This window comes from Myotis nattereri, assembly GCF_964212035.1.
Source record: "Myotis nattereri genome assembly, chromosome: 8".
Taxonomy (NCBI): Eukaryota; Metazoa; Chordata; class Mammalia; order Chiroptera; family Vespertilionidae; genus Myotis; species Myotis nattereri.
In genome coordinates, this window is record NC_138083.1 from 17526383 (window position 1) to 17542840 (window position 16458).

Below are 16458 nucleotides of genomic sequence, written 5' to 3' on the forward strand. Positions count from 1 at the left end.
ATTTGCTGCTTGGGATACAGATGGTCTCAAATCCCCTGTAGATTTCTGATTGTAAACAACAAGTTCTGAAGCAACAGACTCAGGAAAACAATGAGCAGCCTTCAGGTCTTTTTGTAGATAAATACAAAACATCCTATATAATAAAAGGCTAATATGCAAATTGTCCCCTCAACCAGGAATTCGACCAGGGGGCAAGGCCAGCCAATCTCCCCCATCCCCTCCCCATGACTGACCCAGCCTGATTGGCCCCGATCAGGGTGGGCCAGCACGACCCCAGTTGTACACAAATTTGTGCACGGGGCCTCTAGTGTATCTATAAAAGTGGACTCTCCCTAAGAAGTATACTCTCCCCATTCTTTTGGGATGGGGAAAAGCTCTCTGAAAATGTCCTGCTGTGGCCTCTTAGTGTATCCTAGGCCACCTGAAGGGCATGTGTGTGGACAGTGACCCTCAGCAGGCCTGGGCCAGATTGAGAACACAATTCCCAGAAAAAGAAAATGGTCTGGAGGTACCTCCTTGTGGAGTCCACTAAGATGTGTTTAGGAGGAGGTGCAAGCTCCTGTGCGTGCCTTCCCTTGTTTAGAGCCACAGAGATATCCCCCTTGTGCATGAGATCACAGGCTGGGGAATTTACCGAAACTAGCACATCCCAGAAAAATGCTGAGAGTTTCTGTGGCCATAATGCCAGGTTTGGGATATTGATAAGAAGTTCTTCCCTCAAACCGATCTGAAACCCTCCCAAGTGCATCCCAGCATGTGGAAGCAGGGCAAACAGCAACATCAGCAGTTCTGCATCACTGGACGGCCAGCTCATTTAGAATCACATTCTCAATCAACAACTAAAGACACAATTCATGCCTGGCTGAGATCAGAGCAGAAATAGGCCAAATGCTCATTTCAGAAAGGAAACTTTCATTGTGCATGAAACACGGAAACTCTCCCTCATCCCAGAATTTGGTCTCTGAGAAATCTAGCATAAAATTATGGTTTCCTAAGATTTCACAGCAAATGTGTTTAAAAAGATCAAACATTGGATCAAATGTCTTTGCTTAGAGTAAAACTAATTAAGTAAAACTAATTAAAACTAGTCTAACAAATATGTCATGTAAAAGGATCTTATGCTTTGTAAGCACTAACCAGCATGATGAAAATTCCCTGTCCAATGTCCAGAGTATATGTTCAAAATGCACAAATCAGCTAGTAAAACATTGTTAAATGTAAACACTCAAAGCAAAGCTAAGTACCTAGTGTTTCTCCATCACCTGGGAATACATTTTTAGATACAGTTAAATAAAAGTTGGTGCTGTGAATTGGTAGATATTTTTCTCCTAGTTCCTATAAAGACATTAATGTTGACTTTCAGGTGGAAACCTGACTTATTCACTCACCTTGGTCTGCTTTCAGATCTGGGGAATTAATTCTTTCTTGAGAGTCATGCAGGACAAGAACAGGGTTTTCAGACGGGACGGTGACCTTGAGCATTGCTGAAGGTCATCAGTATTGGCATGCTCTTCCTCTCATGTCCAGCTGAAAGAAAGCTCTCTAACATAATGTCACACGTGATCCACAGGACCATAGGTCAGAAGACCGTTCCGGATTTAGAGGGGATCCATGATTTGCCACTTCGTACTTGTAATCCACCAGACATTTACCAGCTTCCCAGGTGAGTCCACCCAGACACAGAAGAGCGAAATACCTGACCCCATGGGGACTGTGATTTTTTCCCCTTGCATTGCATCTCCTCGAGGAGAAAGTAACGTGCACTGCTCAAGAAAGGATACAGAACAGAGAAGTTTATTTTACACTATCCGTCCAAGAAAACAATCGCCATAAACCAGTGCAAAATGTGCAACAGAATCATTGAGTGTGTCTTAGCTCTGAGAGCCCAAATTGGTGATTTCCTCTCCCGGGCCTCCATCAGCCAGGTGCCCCATTGGCTAATGCTCGCCTCCTTTCGCACCCTCGACAGAGACGTTCGACCGATTTGTAGCAGGTTATTTTTACAATTCAGACCAGAATGTGTAGTACAAGGGACAGAGAAAACCATACCGAATGAATTATAAGTGATCAGTGCTTAAAGTAAATATAGGGGGAGCACGGGCAAGAGTCCACAGTTTCAATAAATACACGTGTAACAAGCATGGGTGGGTCTCAACTGGTGGAATTAGTCTGCATAATAATTCAGCATCATACAAAATCTAGCAGGGCTGTTGAGCAGTGATTGGCAACGATGGTCACAATAACTTATGCCCTTGAGCTTGTCTGCATTTAGCACATTCTGTGGTTTCAAAGATGTCAGTTCTGTTTTCTCCTTCCCTTGCCATCCCTCCGGGAGGGGACGGGTGGAGCTGGGCAGCTTGGCCATGGTGTCCTGGAGGAAGGACGCTGGCCCAAGAGCCAGCTTTCAGGGTCCAGTGTACTCAGTACCAAGTGGCAAATTGGGACTTTATTGACGATGTCTGTGCAAAGTGCGCTTCTCTCCATTTTCCAAGAAACCAGTGTCTGTAATTCCTGCACAAAAAGCAGTGGTGGCCTCTGGGTCACTCCCTGTCACCCCAAATGTCAAGCAATGACAGCACATCTCAGGGACTCACAGGTCGGGAAGCTTCGGCTGCTGACTGCCTGGTACCTCACAAATAGATGTTCAACCAGGGACCCTCGACAAAGGCCTCAGGCAGGCTAGAACTATTGCTTAAAAGACTAGAAAGAACCTAGTGAGAAAGTGAAGGTCATAATGGACATGTGGGAAGCTGCCTTCTTCCTCAGAAAACCTTGTGCTCCCTGGGTTACTCCTGTGGGCCTGTGGGGGCACGCTTGGGTATGAAATGTCATGCATCTTTTCCGGTGGCCTGGCTCAACTGTTCCTCTACTAAGCACTAGATCCATGCATGCTCCAACATGCTTGGGATCTGATCCCAAGACACAGCAGGGACAACCTGGAGCTCATCTACCAATCCAGAGCCCAGGGGAAGAAGATGCAAGAGAAGCTCTTGATCTCTGGAAGAAAAGGGGCAGAAGGGAGAGCCCCCTTCAAAGAGATTCAACCCTCCAAACCCATAACCTACGAATCACCTGAAAACAGAACAAAATCCCAAGCACCCCCTATAATCAATGTACCCCCTCCTTGCTAGCTCTTTGACAGTCTCAGGCCATACATTAGGTTAGTCTTCCGTCCAATAACTTAAAAAAGGAGGAGGGATTGTAATAAGTTTTGCCTGGCTTGGGCCAGTTAGCAGCCAGTTTTTCTAGAATCTCAGTCACTGTTCAAAATGGAGCTTGAAAATTCACGTGGATATTGAAAAGTCTTCACACGGAGGGGGCAGGAAGGGGTGGGCAAGAAAGGCTGGGTGGCAGGTAGGACCCCAGGAGGAGGAGGGGCGAGGGAGGGGGCAGGGAGCGCCTGGGCCGCTGAGGCAGGAGCGGAGGCCTGTGAACAGCAAGGGGGAGATGGAAGCCCGGCCCTGGAGGCCCGTGTGACTCGGGGTGCGGCCGGGTCTTGTATTGCACAGAAAAGAAGGAACGGAGCCTCGGCGGGCGGCCCGGTGGATCAGTGTTCCCCGCACATGGGCAAGTTCACGAAGGTGAACACGTTGAACTCCGTCATGATGGAGAAGCACAGGAACACGCCGTACAGGAAAAGGCATCCGCACCCCAGCTTCTTGTCCAGCTGCCACTTGTTCAGGTGAACGCCAAACACCTGCAACACACAGAGGGGTCAGCGGGCAGCAGCCGGGGGGCCCGGGGGCGGGGCACGGCTTCTCTCTCGGCCCACAAAGTCCATCTTTCATATCGTGGAACGTAAGACCATCTTAATCAAGAAGAGGGAAAGTCAGAACCTGCTGGCTGTGGGAAAATCACTTGAAAAAGTCATAAGGACGAGAGGAACAAAGACAGTCACAGCAGCCGCCTCTCCTTCCCTGGACTCCAGCCCTGTACCGCTTGGTGCTGGCATCACCCGTTCTGACACTTGACCCTTTTGTCCCAATATGACCTTAGCTCTCCTTCCCACGGGGGCAGGGGGTGGCTGCACCTCTTCAAGTCCCTGTGCCTGTAGGCCAGGAAGAAGTCCCCCTTGCTCCTCATTGCTGCTTCCATTCCCTTTTCCTTTTTCCTCTTAGAAGCTAAAGTCTCCCAACAGTCTCACTGTACCTTCCTTCTTGCAGTCAACCCTGGGCACTCCTGGCATTCCTCAGGGCCCTAAGTCCCCCCTCACTGCCGCTCCTGTGGTCGGCAGGCACTCCAGTTGTCCCTTTAGTGATTTAAGGATCCACCAGGGCGACCTACCCAATACCAGGTCTCTTGAGTCCTTGCCCTCCACCCTATTTCAGCCCCTCACTCCCACGCCACACCCTCGACCTGTGCTATATCCACTAGCCACACATGGTCACCTACATTTACATGTAAATCAGATAAAATCAGAAGCTGAGCTCCTCAGCTGCACTAGCCACATTTCAAGTGCTTAATGTCCACAGGTGGCCAGTGACCACTGTCCAGAGCAGATACAAGACATCTCCAGCACTGTGGAGGGTTCTGTTGGACATCCCTGCTGCCTAGAGCTTGTCAAACATCCCACTTTATTTTTTTAAATATGTTTTTATTGATTTATCAATGAGAGAGAAACATCAACATAGGTTGGCTGCCTCCTGCACGAACCCCACTAGGGAACCCAAACTGGACATGCCTTTTGACTGCGATTTGAACTAGTGACCTCTTGGTATATGGGTTGACACTCAACCGTTGAGCCACACCACCTGGTTCAAACACCCCATTTTCTCCTGGCAATTTTCTGTCTTTCCTGCTTGCTCCATTCTGGTACCTTAACTATCTACAACTCCCAGAACCCACTACCCAGAATTCACTGAAACCATCACTGTTTCATTGTACTTCACCCACCTTGTATCCTGCACCGTCCTTACCCCCCCTAAGTTCCTTCAGCAATTGCTACAGTCACTCCTGGCATCCGCCTCCATTTCTTGGCCTATCTGTAGCTTTGTGGTCTTTTCCTGTTAAGCCATAGCCCTTTGGTTCATGCCAAGCTTCCATGTACTCCATGCTGCTTCCTTGCAGATGACTTGGGCTGGAGGAAAATGCTGGCCAGGCTGATGGGCCTCACCTTAAATTTAAGACCACAAACCTTAAGTGGGCCATTATGCCTTATGGCAATCATCCACATTTCCTAGTCCGCCATCTCTCCCTTTCTTAGATAGCTATTTCAGGCCTCTCCTCTCTCTTTAAGTGGCCAACATTCCCTTCTCTATTCTCACTGTCAGCTCATGACCTTGTTCCCATTTCACAGAGCTCCTGCCACCACATCTACCTGCCCACCTTCCCTCGGTTAATGACCCACAGCCCACAGTCCTGCCCACAGCCCTGTCCACAGCCCATTCTTCCATGTGGGCACGACATCTCCCCACCTCCTTGTACTGCTTAAGGTCATGGCTCCAGCAATTGTCTCTCTTTCATCTCCACTCCCCAACCCCATCCTTGGATTATTCCAATTAGCATAAAAGAATGCTGCTATCTCTCTCATCTACACTTTCCTGGGTTTTCATTTCTCTGCTTTCTTTACAGCAAGGTAACTTCAAAGAGTTGTAAATACCAGCTGCCTCCAGTTTTTCTCCTTCCATTCTCCGCTAACTTATTCCACTCAACCTTCTGCCCCACTGCTCTGCAAGCCACCATGTCAAGAGCACGGATGACTCTACATTTCTAACCCTAATGGCCAACACTCGGGACTCTCTCCCTCAACAGCACAGATCACTCTACCGTGAAGCACCTTCTCCACATGACTTCCCATTGCCACACTCTTCTGGTTTTCCTCTTACCTCTCCGAATGCTCTTTCTCTGTTTCTTTTGTGGTTTTATTCTCATCATTCTGACTCGGATCTTAGGGCTCTTCTCTTTCCTGTCTATGCTCACTCCCTTGGTGAACTCATCCAATTGCATGGCTTTAAATACCATCTACATTCCGGTGTCACCAGCTTGGACACTTCTCCTGAACCCAGACTCATCTTTCCAATGGCTCTCTTGGCCTCCCCACTTAGAGTCAAATACGTATTGCAAACTTAAGATGCTTGAAATTGCTCTTGTTCCCCAAACCTAATTCTCTTCCATCTTCCCACAGCCCCATTTCAAAAGCCCAGCGAGCGGTAGACCGACCTCCTATAAATGTACAACTACAGCACAGTGTAAGGAGAAGCACTGTGCTACAAGCTTGCACTGTCAGACAGCTTGCTCCTCCATCATTTGGTGTCAACTTCCCTATTGTCATCAGCACAATGGAGCTGATATTAGTGACCAGCTCATGGGGGTGTGGTGAGCTCCAAATGGGAAAATATATGCAGACTATTAAGCACAGTGTGTGGCTATTACAAGTATCATAACCCTAAGTCATATGGCCTGAAGAACGTCAAAAGAATAAATTATATAGATTTTCACTTTTGTATAATAAGTATTTGCTTTTGTAAAACCTTGACATTTGACTCCCATCTTGACCTCTCCTCCTTCCTGCCTGCCCTACTGAATTCCCCTTCTCTAGCATATGTACGTTAACATGCTAGGTATAACTCAGTTTATATTTCCTTGAAAATTTCAGAAAAAAACATATTGTGTCTCAATGTTTCATGTGAAAATTCAACAGCATGTTACTGGATACTTCATGTGGGTCAGTCCATGTGTTGGTGCAAATTTGTTTGCACCAAACGTGTCAGTTGAGATGGAATGTTAAATTATACAAAGGGATGTAATGGCCAAGAAAGTAGATGGCATAAAAGGGGGACTGTCAATAAAATATCTTCTTAGTTGCTGAGTAATGGTCAAATCCATGGATTTATGAAGATGTTCAGTAACCTGGAACAATTAATTAAAGTCTACTATTCTGTAACTAATTTTGCAGAACAAGTGAGGTCTCCCCCTTGTTTTAGATGAAACGATTTATGTTTGGCGTGCTACGGGGCCATGTTCTGAGAGGAGGCCGCTTCCTTTCAGTAAGAGAGGGCTTGCTAGTGGGTTGCTAGGATCCATTTCTAGAAGAAACAGTTATGAAGGAGAAGGAACATCTGGAGGCTGATTGTCCTGATCCACCAGGAGGCCCAGCCCATCTGGTGTCCAAACAAACTCTGTTGCCAAAAAACTGCGGGGGGGGGGGGGCGGTGTGGGGGGTGGGGGTGGGGGTGGGGGGGGCTGGGGGTGGGGGAGGGAAAACATGGGAGCTCGAAAGTGAGGAGAGAGCTGCAAACCTACTGTGACAAAGACGGAGGCCAGCAGCAAGCCCACGGAGTAGATCAGTCCCCTGCTGTTCAGCCGAATCTGTAACAAAAGAATGAAACAATTAGCTCTCCGAAAAGGCCTGTGTTGAATGTGGGGCACTCAAGCATCTCTGAGTGAACCCACTTTTCTCCTACAGGGGGCGAAACAAAAGGAGGCCTCCCCAGCCATCCTCTACAGCTTGTGGGAGGAATGTGAACTTTTCTAAAACACCCAGAGGACGCCCGGGTCTGGTCCACTCTCAGCCCAGTCCCAGGCTTCCCTCCAGTGGCGGTGGCTGTTGGACTGCCACACGGCCCCGTGAATTCTCCTTGTGTGTTGCCTGATTCTTGTTGCCCGCAAGGCTTCCCTGTGGACCTCACCTCCGGGGGTTTCATAACATGGGTGATGGGGGCAATATTTTGGGGAAAAATTAGTAACGTTTTTATCCCTTTTGCATTAAAATGTCTATGACCTTCACCCCAACTTGATATGAAGAGATGGGTGAGGCCTGCTATCTTGAGCAAGCAAAGAGGAAAGAGTTAACATGTAAAAGGATTTTGTTTGGTTTCTTTTTCACAGCCAAGAAAAAAAAATGGGGCTAACAGCCAAACCTTGAAGAAAAAGAAAGCAGCAATTTTTGGAATTCTTATAGAACAGCGCTGTCCAGTAGAACTCTCTGCAAAGACAAAACGTCCTGCATCTGTGCTGTCCCATGTAGCAGCTGTCGGGAACATGTGGCTGAGAGCACTTACTTGCAAAGGAGCTCATGTAACCGAAGAACAAAACATTAAATTTACCTTTAATAAATTTAAATTTCCATGTAAAGAGCCACATGGGATTAATGGCTGTAGTGTTGGGCAGAGCAGGTTGAGAATATTAAAGAGCCAACCCGGCAGACAAGGATCCTAGCTTTCCTTCCATGGTGTGGAGAGGATGCCTCCCTGCTCTGACCTAGGTCATGAGGTCACTGCCCTGAGACTGGAGGCATGTCTTACAGAGGCTGTGCTCACAGAGACCTCCCTGGACCAGCCGCACACCTGGGGTCTGGTTAGCAATGTGGGATCTTGGGCCCCAGCCGACCTCCTATATCAGTAACTATGACGGCGGGGCCCACCGATCTGTGCTTTAACAAGCCCTCCAGGGACTTAAGAACCGATGACTTACAGAAAGTACTGAGGCTAAATTTGCTTCTGGGGATGGGACTTTGACATTCATTTTTCACCAGTTCTCTTGGGAAGTCTTATGTGTAGCCAGGTTTAGGGACCAGAGCCTCCCCCCTCCCCACAATGTACACTGTCCTACTGGGAGTCAAAGGCTCGCCTGTGTTCATAGAAAAATGAGGCAGGTTGATCATGTCAATTAGAGAACAAAGTGGTGATTATTAGGAGGAGTGGTTTGGGGTCCTTCGGACAAAGGACCCCAAGGTAGCTCTTCCCACCCTTTCACCAGTTCACCCCTGCGGTGTAGGTATGGGAACAAGGGGATGACTCTGTAAGTGGGTTTGCTTGGTTTACGCTTGGTTCGTCTTTGGTGATGGGGCACCACATCCTCATGCCCTAAACAGCCAACCCTTTCTTTTTTTCTTTCTTTTTATTTCAGAGAGGAAGGGAGAGGGAGAGAGAGATAGAAACAATCAATGCAAGAGAATCATTGATTAGCTGCCACCTGCATGCCCCCTACTGGGGTTCAAGCCTGCAACCCAGGCATGTGTTCTGACCAGGAATGGAACTGTGACCTCCTGGTCAGAAGTCAATGCTCAACCACTGAGCTACGCCAGCTGGGCCTTTCTGTGAGGCCCCGTGAGCATCTCCATAAGCGACGGAATGGACCGGACTCTCCTCTGCCTGCACAGTCTGTGTGAGCTAACCATCTGCTTGGCCCCAGCCACCAAGTACCTTCCTAAGAATCAAGGACTCACATCTTAATCTCTGTGACACTAGAGCAATGGGTAGACCCAGTGAATTCAGGGTGGAAAAATGAGGAATCAGTCACCCCAGGCCAGCTAGTACCTGAACTTCCGGCAGACCCTCAGCCAGGCTGTGGTTTGTTTCCTCCTTTCATCAGCTGTGGCTACTAAGCAGGAGTACATCACAAATGCTGTGCTGAAAGAAGGTCTCTGCCCCCGAAGTAGTCTGTCTACACTGACTCTGACAATCCCACATGGACCCTGGCCAGTGTCAAAGGGGGGGCCCTCAGAGCAAGAAGGTGGCTCCACGTGGAATGAGGAACAGCCCACCAGCGCTGTCCTCTGTCACATGGTCCTTGGGTCCACCCGGAAATGGAACACACACTCAGAAACTCCTTTGAGCTGTTAATTTTAACAGCACGTGGATTCTTGTAAGTATGGAGTCAATCCACTTCCAGCCCATGGCACCCTCTGAACTCCAGGGTCGAATCCTTGTCAGCAACAGGAGTTGAGTAAAATGATTTCCTGCCCTTAGAAACCAAGAGCCAATGACAGCACAGCCACAAGCAGGAAAATTCTTTGGCGAAGTGTTTTCAAAATGAATTACATTCAAGCATGGCTTTTGACCTTGACTTTTTCTACATTCATATGAAGTCAGTGCTGCTAACATTCTAAACATGGCTCTAAAGACCAAATACAACCAACTCTTGTGTGGTTTCTGAGTATTTTCCACTGTTTCTCTGCAGCTTCCTTTGGTAAAGAGCTGCCCAGGGATGGATTGTTTGTCATTCTTAATTAGAGACCCAGGTTCTTAAAGCCGGTATTGATTCCTTCCTGTCTGACGCTCACACTTCCACATGAAGGAACTAGGAACTAGGTTTCCTTCAGTTGCCTCTGGTCCAACTCAAAAGCCTCCCAGCCACTGGAAGTTGTGGGTGGTTTGGGACAGAAGTTGGCAAACTATGACCCACGGGCCAAACCTGGCCCATTGCCTGTTTTTATAAATAACAGCTTATTGGCACTCAGCTCATCATTTATACATTGTCTACAGCTGCTTTCATGCTATGATGGCAGACTCGAGTAGCTGGACAGAGACTGCACAGCCCATGGCCTTAAAATATTTCCTCTCTGTCCCTTTCTGGAAACAGTCTGCAGACCCCTAGTTCAGGCCATGAGCCGCAGTCCCAGCGTCCTGGTTTCTGAATCCCTGTCTAGTCACTCACGTGCTGCACTTGACTTCTTCAAGCCTCAGATTTCTAACCTGTAAAATGGGATAACACAGTTCCCACCTTATGGGGTGGTTGCAGGGCTTTCCTGCCCCTCCCTGTTAGGCTTGAACAGAATCTGGTGTAGAATAAATTCTCAGTAAGGGTGGGCCATTATTCTCCACTCACTCAGGAACTGCCTGGGCCCACTTCCCTGGGACCCCTGGCTGCTCCATGGCGGAGATGACACACAAGGAGGGTGGGAACCATGTCTGACTATCCTCCACCTGTCACAGAGCTGAACACAGACCATGTGCTTAACACGTCATCGGTGACTGGATAATGGGTACTTTCCAGGTGGCATTTTGATTGTGGTTTACAAACGGGCCATCATTTCTGTGGGGCAGGGTGGACTGGTCAGAGGGAGGCTGGCAGCAGACAGGCCCTGGGCACCTGATGTTCCAGAAACAATGCAATCCCTGCCCAGCATTCCCTGTCTCCTGGCCCCACTGGTTTATTCCATGTATAGCTGTTTGTTTGCTTTTTTTTTTTGGTTGTTGTTGCTCAGCATTTTATTATGAAAGTTTTCAATCATTCAATCAAGTTGAAAGATACCTTAACTGGTTTGGCTCAGTGGATAGAGTGTTGGCCTGCGGACTGAAGGGTCCCAGGTTCGATTCCGGTCAAGGGCATGTACCTTGATTGCGGGCACATCCCTAGTAGGAGGTGTGCAGGGGGCAGCTGATGGATGCTTCTAACTCTCTATCCCTCTCCCTTCCTTTCTGTTAAATAAATAAATAAGTAAATAAATAAGTAAGTAAAATAAAAAAATCAATAAAATATATTAAAAAAAAAAAAGCCGAACCAGTTTGGCTCAGTGGATAGAGTGTCGGCCTGCGGACTCAGGGGTCCCAGGTTCGATTCCGGTCAAGGGCATGTACCTTGGTTGTGGGCACATCCTCACTGGGGGGCGTGTAGGAGGCAGCTGATCGATCTCTCTCATTGATGTTTCTGGCTCTCTATCCCTCTCCCTTCTTCTTTTTTTTTTTTTTTAAAAAATATATTTTATTGATTTTTTACAGAGAGGAAGGGAGAGAGATAGAGAGTTAGAAACATCGATGAGAGAGAAACATCGATCAGCTGCCTCCTGCACATCTCCTACTGGGGATATGCCCGCAACCCAGGTACATGCCCTTGACCGGAATCGAACCTGGGACCTTTCAGTCCACAGGCCAACGCTCTATCCACTGAGCCAAACCGGTTTCGGCATCCCTTCTTCTTTGTAAAAAATCAATTATATATATATATATGATACTATCTTCTTTTTTAATGAACTACAACGTAAGCTGCAGAAGCTAGTGCACTTCACTCCTAAACACTCCAACCGGCATCTGGTACGTGTTAAATAGGGGTCAATTGTGGTTCATGGGTCTTTTACTTTCAGATGAAATTTCCATTTGGTGAAATTCACAAATCATAATTTCACCATTCAGTGTGTTATGAGAAATGCATGCAGCCATGATTTTCAGCACTTCCATCGCCCACAAAAGTTCTCATGTGCCCTCTGTCTGCCCCAGGGGCATCACTGCTCTAAGCGGCTCTCCCATAGGCTGGCTTAGCCAGCCCTAGAAACTTAAATGAATGGTGTGCACTTTTTTATGCAGGAATTCTCTTAAAGAGTCCCTCATGGTTTTCACTGCAGCAATAGCTCATTTCTTGTCATACAACATAACTATTCACAATGTGTCTAATTATTCTCTGGTTGATGGACATCTGGGCGGCTTCCAGCTTTGGGCTATCAGCATTGACTTGATAACTCACAAACAAAATGAAAAGAGACCTATAAAGGCTCCTTTTCACAGGTAGGAGAACTATTAATGAAGAGAATAAGGACAACCGGGGACTCTGCTGAGACCCCTGAGGCTGTCTCTCTCATCCTAGCCTCCGGTCTGTGGGTGGGCACCCAGGGCCTCTCCAAACTGCAGTCCACTTTTCCCACCTCAGCGCACTCCCATCTCCCTTTTGGGATCTTCTGTCTAGTCAGATGGGACACACACCTCTTTCCCACCTCTACTCAGCCCATCTCTCCTGAAGTCCTTTCACCTTTTATATGTTTACTGATCCCCTGCTGGTCCTATCCCCCATCTGAAGCTGATCTTGGTCACATTCTTTGCCTGAGTCACCTTTTAATCTCCCCAGCTAGTCCCAGTGCAGAGGGCAGATGCGTGCCTGGGCCCTAATTTTTCCTCATGCCACACACCTTACTTCCTCCTACCCCACACACTCATCTGCAGGTAATGCGGATCGTGCCTGTATGTGTGTGTGTGTACGCCCACCTTGGGGGCAGTGAGGCTGCTGGCCAGGGGCAAGAGTGGAAAATTGGATGGGGAGACTGACCACGGTGAGTAGTGGCTTTTAGCTGATCTTTTCAAGCAGCAAAGTGAGAGGGAGCCTCACATTTTTTCAAATTGAGGCATAATTTGCATACAGTCAAATGCACAGATTTTTATCCAGCAATTGTACTATTAGATAAGTTTTAATAAATGCATGTACCCATGTAATCCACATCTCAGTGAGAATATAAAATATTTCCATCACCCAATAACTTTCCTTGACGGCAGCAAATTGAACTCAACCCCCTCAAAAACTGGTTTGTTGGGTGTGCTGAGTCAGACAACATCTCTGGACTACCTTTGGAAAAGACTTTGAGCTCCAACCGTGTGCAGTGTTTATATAAACAATTGTTTCCCTGCTTCCTGCATCACAGATGCAAAGCCCCATCAAGCACAAAGGCAGAAAATCTCCATGGCGATGCCCACCCGAGAGCAGGCAAGGTGTAACTGGGTTATTCAACCACAACATTTAGCTTTGTTTTCATGCCTCTTGCCTTCAAAACTATGCATTTTCATTCTCCAATTCCCTCTTGGCAGGCGTTGCTGAGGAACAGAAGGCTGGCTGGTTCCAAAGTCGACAGGAATTTAGCTCGTGATATATGTATATTTTTCACAGGATACATACAGAGACCCATTCATATCTAATTTCATGTGTGTATGTGGTTCATAAAACTGAATCTTACAGCGTTTGGGGACTCAAAACCCCCAGCCTCAAAGACTCTGACTTCCCCATAGTACAGTTTAAAATCTTCCTATGGTTTGAGGTCTGCTCTACCCAACAAACGAATTATTTTAAGAAAAATAAGAAGCCCCTGGACTTTTGCTAATTTATTTATAATTTGGAACACATGTTGTGCGTCACTTTGCATTTTCAGATTTGGGTAATTTGAACATTTGTGTGGGCATAGGTTCCAAATGGGTGTGTCAAGCCTTGACTTTACATTATCAAATATCACTGGGTGGGAATCTCTTCCCTTGAACAATTAAATGAGGTAAGAAAATGAATAAACCTACAGAACAAAAGCACTTCCATGGCAGTGGGTGCCTATGTCCTTTCTTCCCAGCATGCTCCCACCCACACAGGTGGTGTGAATGGAAGGGCAACTTAGTAGACCCCACAAGCTCAGGGGAGACTCCTGGCAGGCCTGACAAGCCCAGAGACCGGAAGTAACCACAGAGGATGACCATCAGTTCCTAACTGGGCAGGCCATGGCGGATAGTCACGTCCCAGACCTATAATTTCCTTAGCAAAGGTCAGTCTTGACCTTCAGTGAGCCCTGTCCATTGTTCTGATGCATCTAGGATAACATACCTCTGAAATGTCAGAGGATTTTCTTTTCCAGACCCTCAAAGGCACAACTGAGGCACCAGAGCACAAGGCTACCAGCAGGAGGCCACAGAGCCCCGCATTGTTATCTTGTCCCCTGCTTACCACCTCTATGTGCTGTAAATGTTAACTATCCTATACCCACCGAGATAAAAGCAGCGTGCATTTGTCCATGTTGCTTTTTATCCAATCCCAGAGATCTCCCTGGTTTGCATTCTCCTGCCTCCTTGATCTACCACCAATTGATTTCATGTAGCCCTCTCTAAGTCTCCTCCTTTGAGTCTGCTGCATGAAACAAGCTGCCAAGCTGCCATTCTCTGGAGCATTTTCTCAGTCCGCTGAGATCTTGCTTCTTGGCATGTCCTCGAAATTTTGGCTCAAATAAATTCTTAACATTTTCTATAGGGTTGGACCTTTCATTGACAGGTGCACTGAACTGCAGTGGCAACTCTGTGAGGTAAGTGGTTGTTTTTTTTCTTCTGTAAAGATGAAACAGACATCTGAGGCTAAAAGACATTAACCATTTAGCCAAGGTAAGATTCTGGTCACCAATTCCTGTGTGTGTGTGTGTGTGTGTGTGTGTGTGTGTGTGTGTGTGTGTTTCACCTCATCTCCAAGCAATCCTTTGGCACTAGGGAGTGTCCTACAATTTAGCTCAATTCCAACACTATTTACCTGCAGATAGTGTCAGGTCCCACAGGTTAAGGGCTGAGTCCTGCAAGGCTGTCTCTGACGCCCACTCCCCACCCCCCACTTTGCATGCCAACTGTAAGTCCAGCTTGTCCCCTGTGCTTCCTTGGGTTGCGTTCATTTCCCAGAGTAGCTCACAGAACTCGGAGAAACACTTTACTCATTACAACTCCACTTCATTATGAAAGAATGGAACTCGGGAACAGCCAGATGGAAGATATGCCTAGGGCAGGTATGGGGAGAGTGAGGAGCTTCCATGCTCCCTGAGCAAGTCACTTCCTGAATCTCCACGTGTTCACCAACCTGAAAGCTCTCCAAGCCTTGTCCTAGGAGTTTTTATGGAGGCTGCACACATAGGTGTGACTGATAAAATCACTGGCTATTGGCGATTGATTCAGCCTCTCTCGCTTGAGATCGGGGTGGGACTGAAAGTTGCAACCCTCTAATCACAGGGTCGGTTCTCCTGGCAGCCAGCCCTCCGCCATAGGTGAGGTCCAGAAGTAACCTCATTAACACAACTAAATATACCTCTCAGCACTTAGGAAATGCCAAGGGTTTAGGGGCTCTGTGCTAGAAACTGGGATGAAGACCGAATATATATTTCTTATTATAAATCAAACTATCGCACCAAGTCAGGAAGCTGGTAAGGGTCAAGTCTGCACGTAGAGTTGGACTTTGGACTGTAAGTTCTAGACTCTTTCTTGCAACCTGCAGGGCCCAGGGAAAAGGCCCGAGTCCCCTTCACCCCTGAAGAACCCTCAGAAGTGGCATCTGGACCTTTCCAGCCTATCACTGCTGTAAGAGTCCTCAACTGTAAGAAACACAGATGCTAGTGTAGCAGATGCTGAAAGGACCCCATCTGCACCCCGCCCCCTTACTGTTTTGGTGGCCAGCTGCTTCCTAAAAGCCAGTACCAGCATCTGTGACTGAGGGCTTTTTCCTGAACCATGTAAGTGCCAAGCTCCACCAATGACTCTCTGGGGTGGGTGTATATATACCCCAGCTCCCCTGCCCCTCGGATAGGGTTATTCTGGGAAGGGGGCTGCACCATTTCCAAAGCTCCTCCAGTACTCAGCTCCAGTCACCCACGGCAGTAAAGGGCTTGCTAACCTGCCTGTCCTTGGCTGCCTTCTCTTCTCCCCTCCCCTCCCCACTCTCCTCCAGGACTTTCCTGCCCCTCCTGAATGAACCCATCACTCTGAATCCTTGTCTCAGGATCCAATGATTTCTGGGGCAGCTAAACTTTGACAGTGAGATGACTCAACTTCAGGGGTCAGTGACTTAGGTAAGCCCTTCCACAGGGGACCTGTGAGGACCCTACCTTCCCCCAAATCACCTAATTTTCCTGACACAGCACCCAAAATCCAACGGTCAAGGTTCACCTTAAGGGTAGTAGATGGTGTCACTATCGCTCTCAGGAGCTCTGTCAGAACAACCTCAAGAAGAATCATTTATGAAAATGTCATCCAACTATCCCCAAGTTACCTGTCCAAGTCCTGTGGGAGTAGTTTGTAGACTGGCCCTGGCAGTAGCTTTCTGGCATTCTGCTAATTTCCATGGTGTCAATACTCCCCCCACGGTCAACTACAAGCTACCGATGTGGCCTCTCTGAAGGTAGGGCCAGGAAGAGCTGCAAAATCACTTCTCATGAGCCTGTTCAAACAGGCTCCAGTGCCCCATCTCTGGGGG

At 47.7% G+C, this 16458-nt stretch overlaps 1 protein-coding gene across 1 annotated transcript in view; it reads right to left on the reverse strand.

Annotated features, from left to right (window-relative positions):
• Positions 1–1778: 1778 nt before the first annotated feature.
• SLC24A3 (solute carrier family 24 member 3) overlaps positions 1779–16458 on the reverse strand; it is a gene marked incomplete at its 5' end in the record, with an annotated part of 473546 nt that continues 458866 nt past the window's right edge. The window contains 2 exons of the mRNA XM_081097217.1: positions 1779–3697; positions 7243–7308. Coding sequence (XP_080953343.1) covers positions 3548–3697; positions 7243–7308 — 216 coding nt within the window. The 3' untranslated portion in view covers positions 1779–3547. The remainder of the gene's footprint in view (positions 3698–7242; positions 7309–16458) is intronic.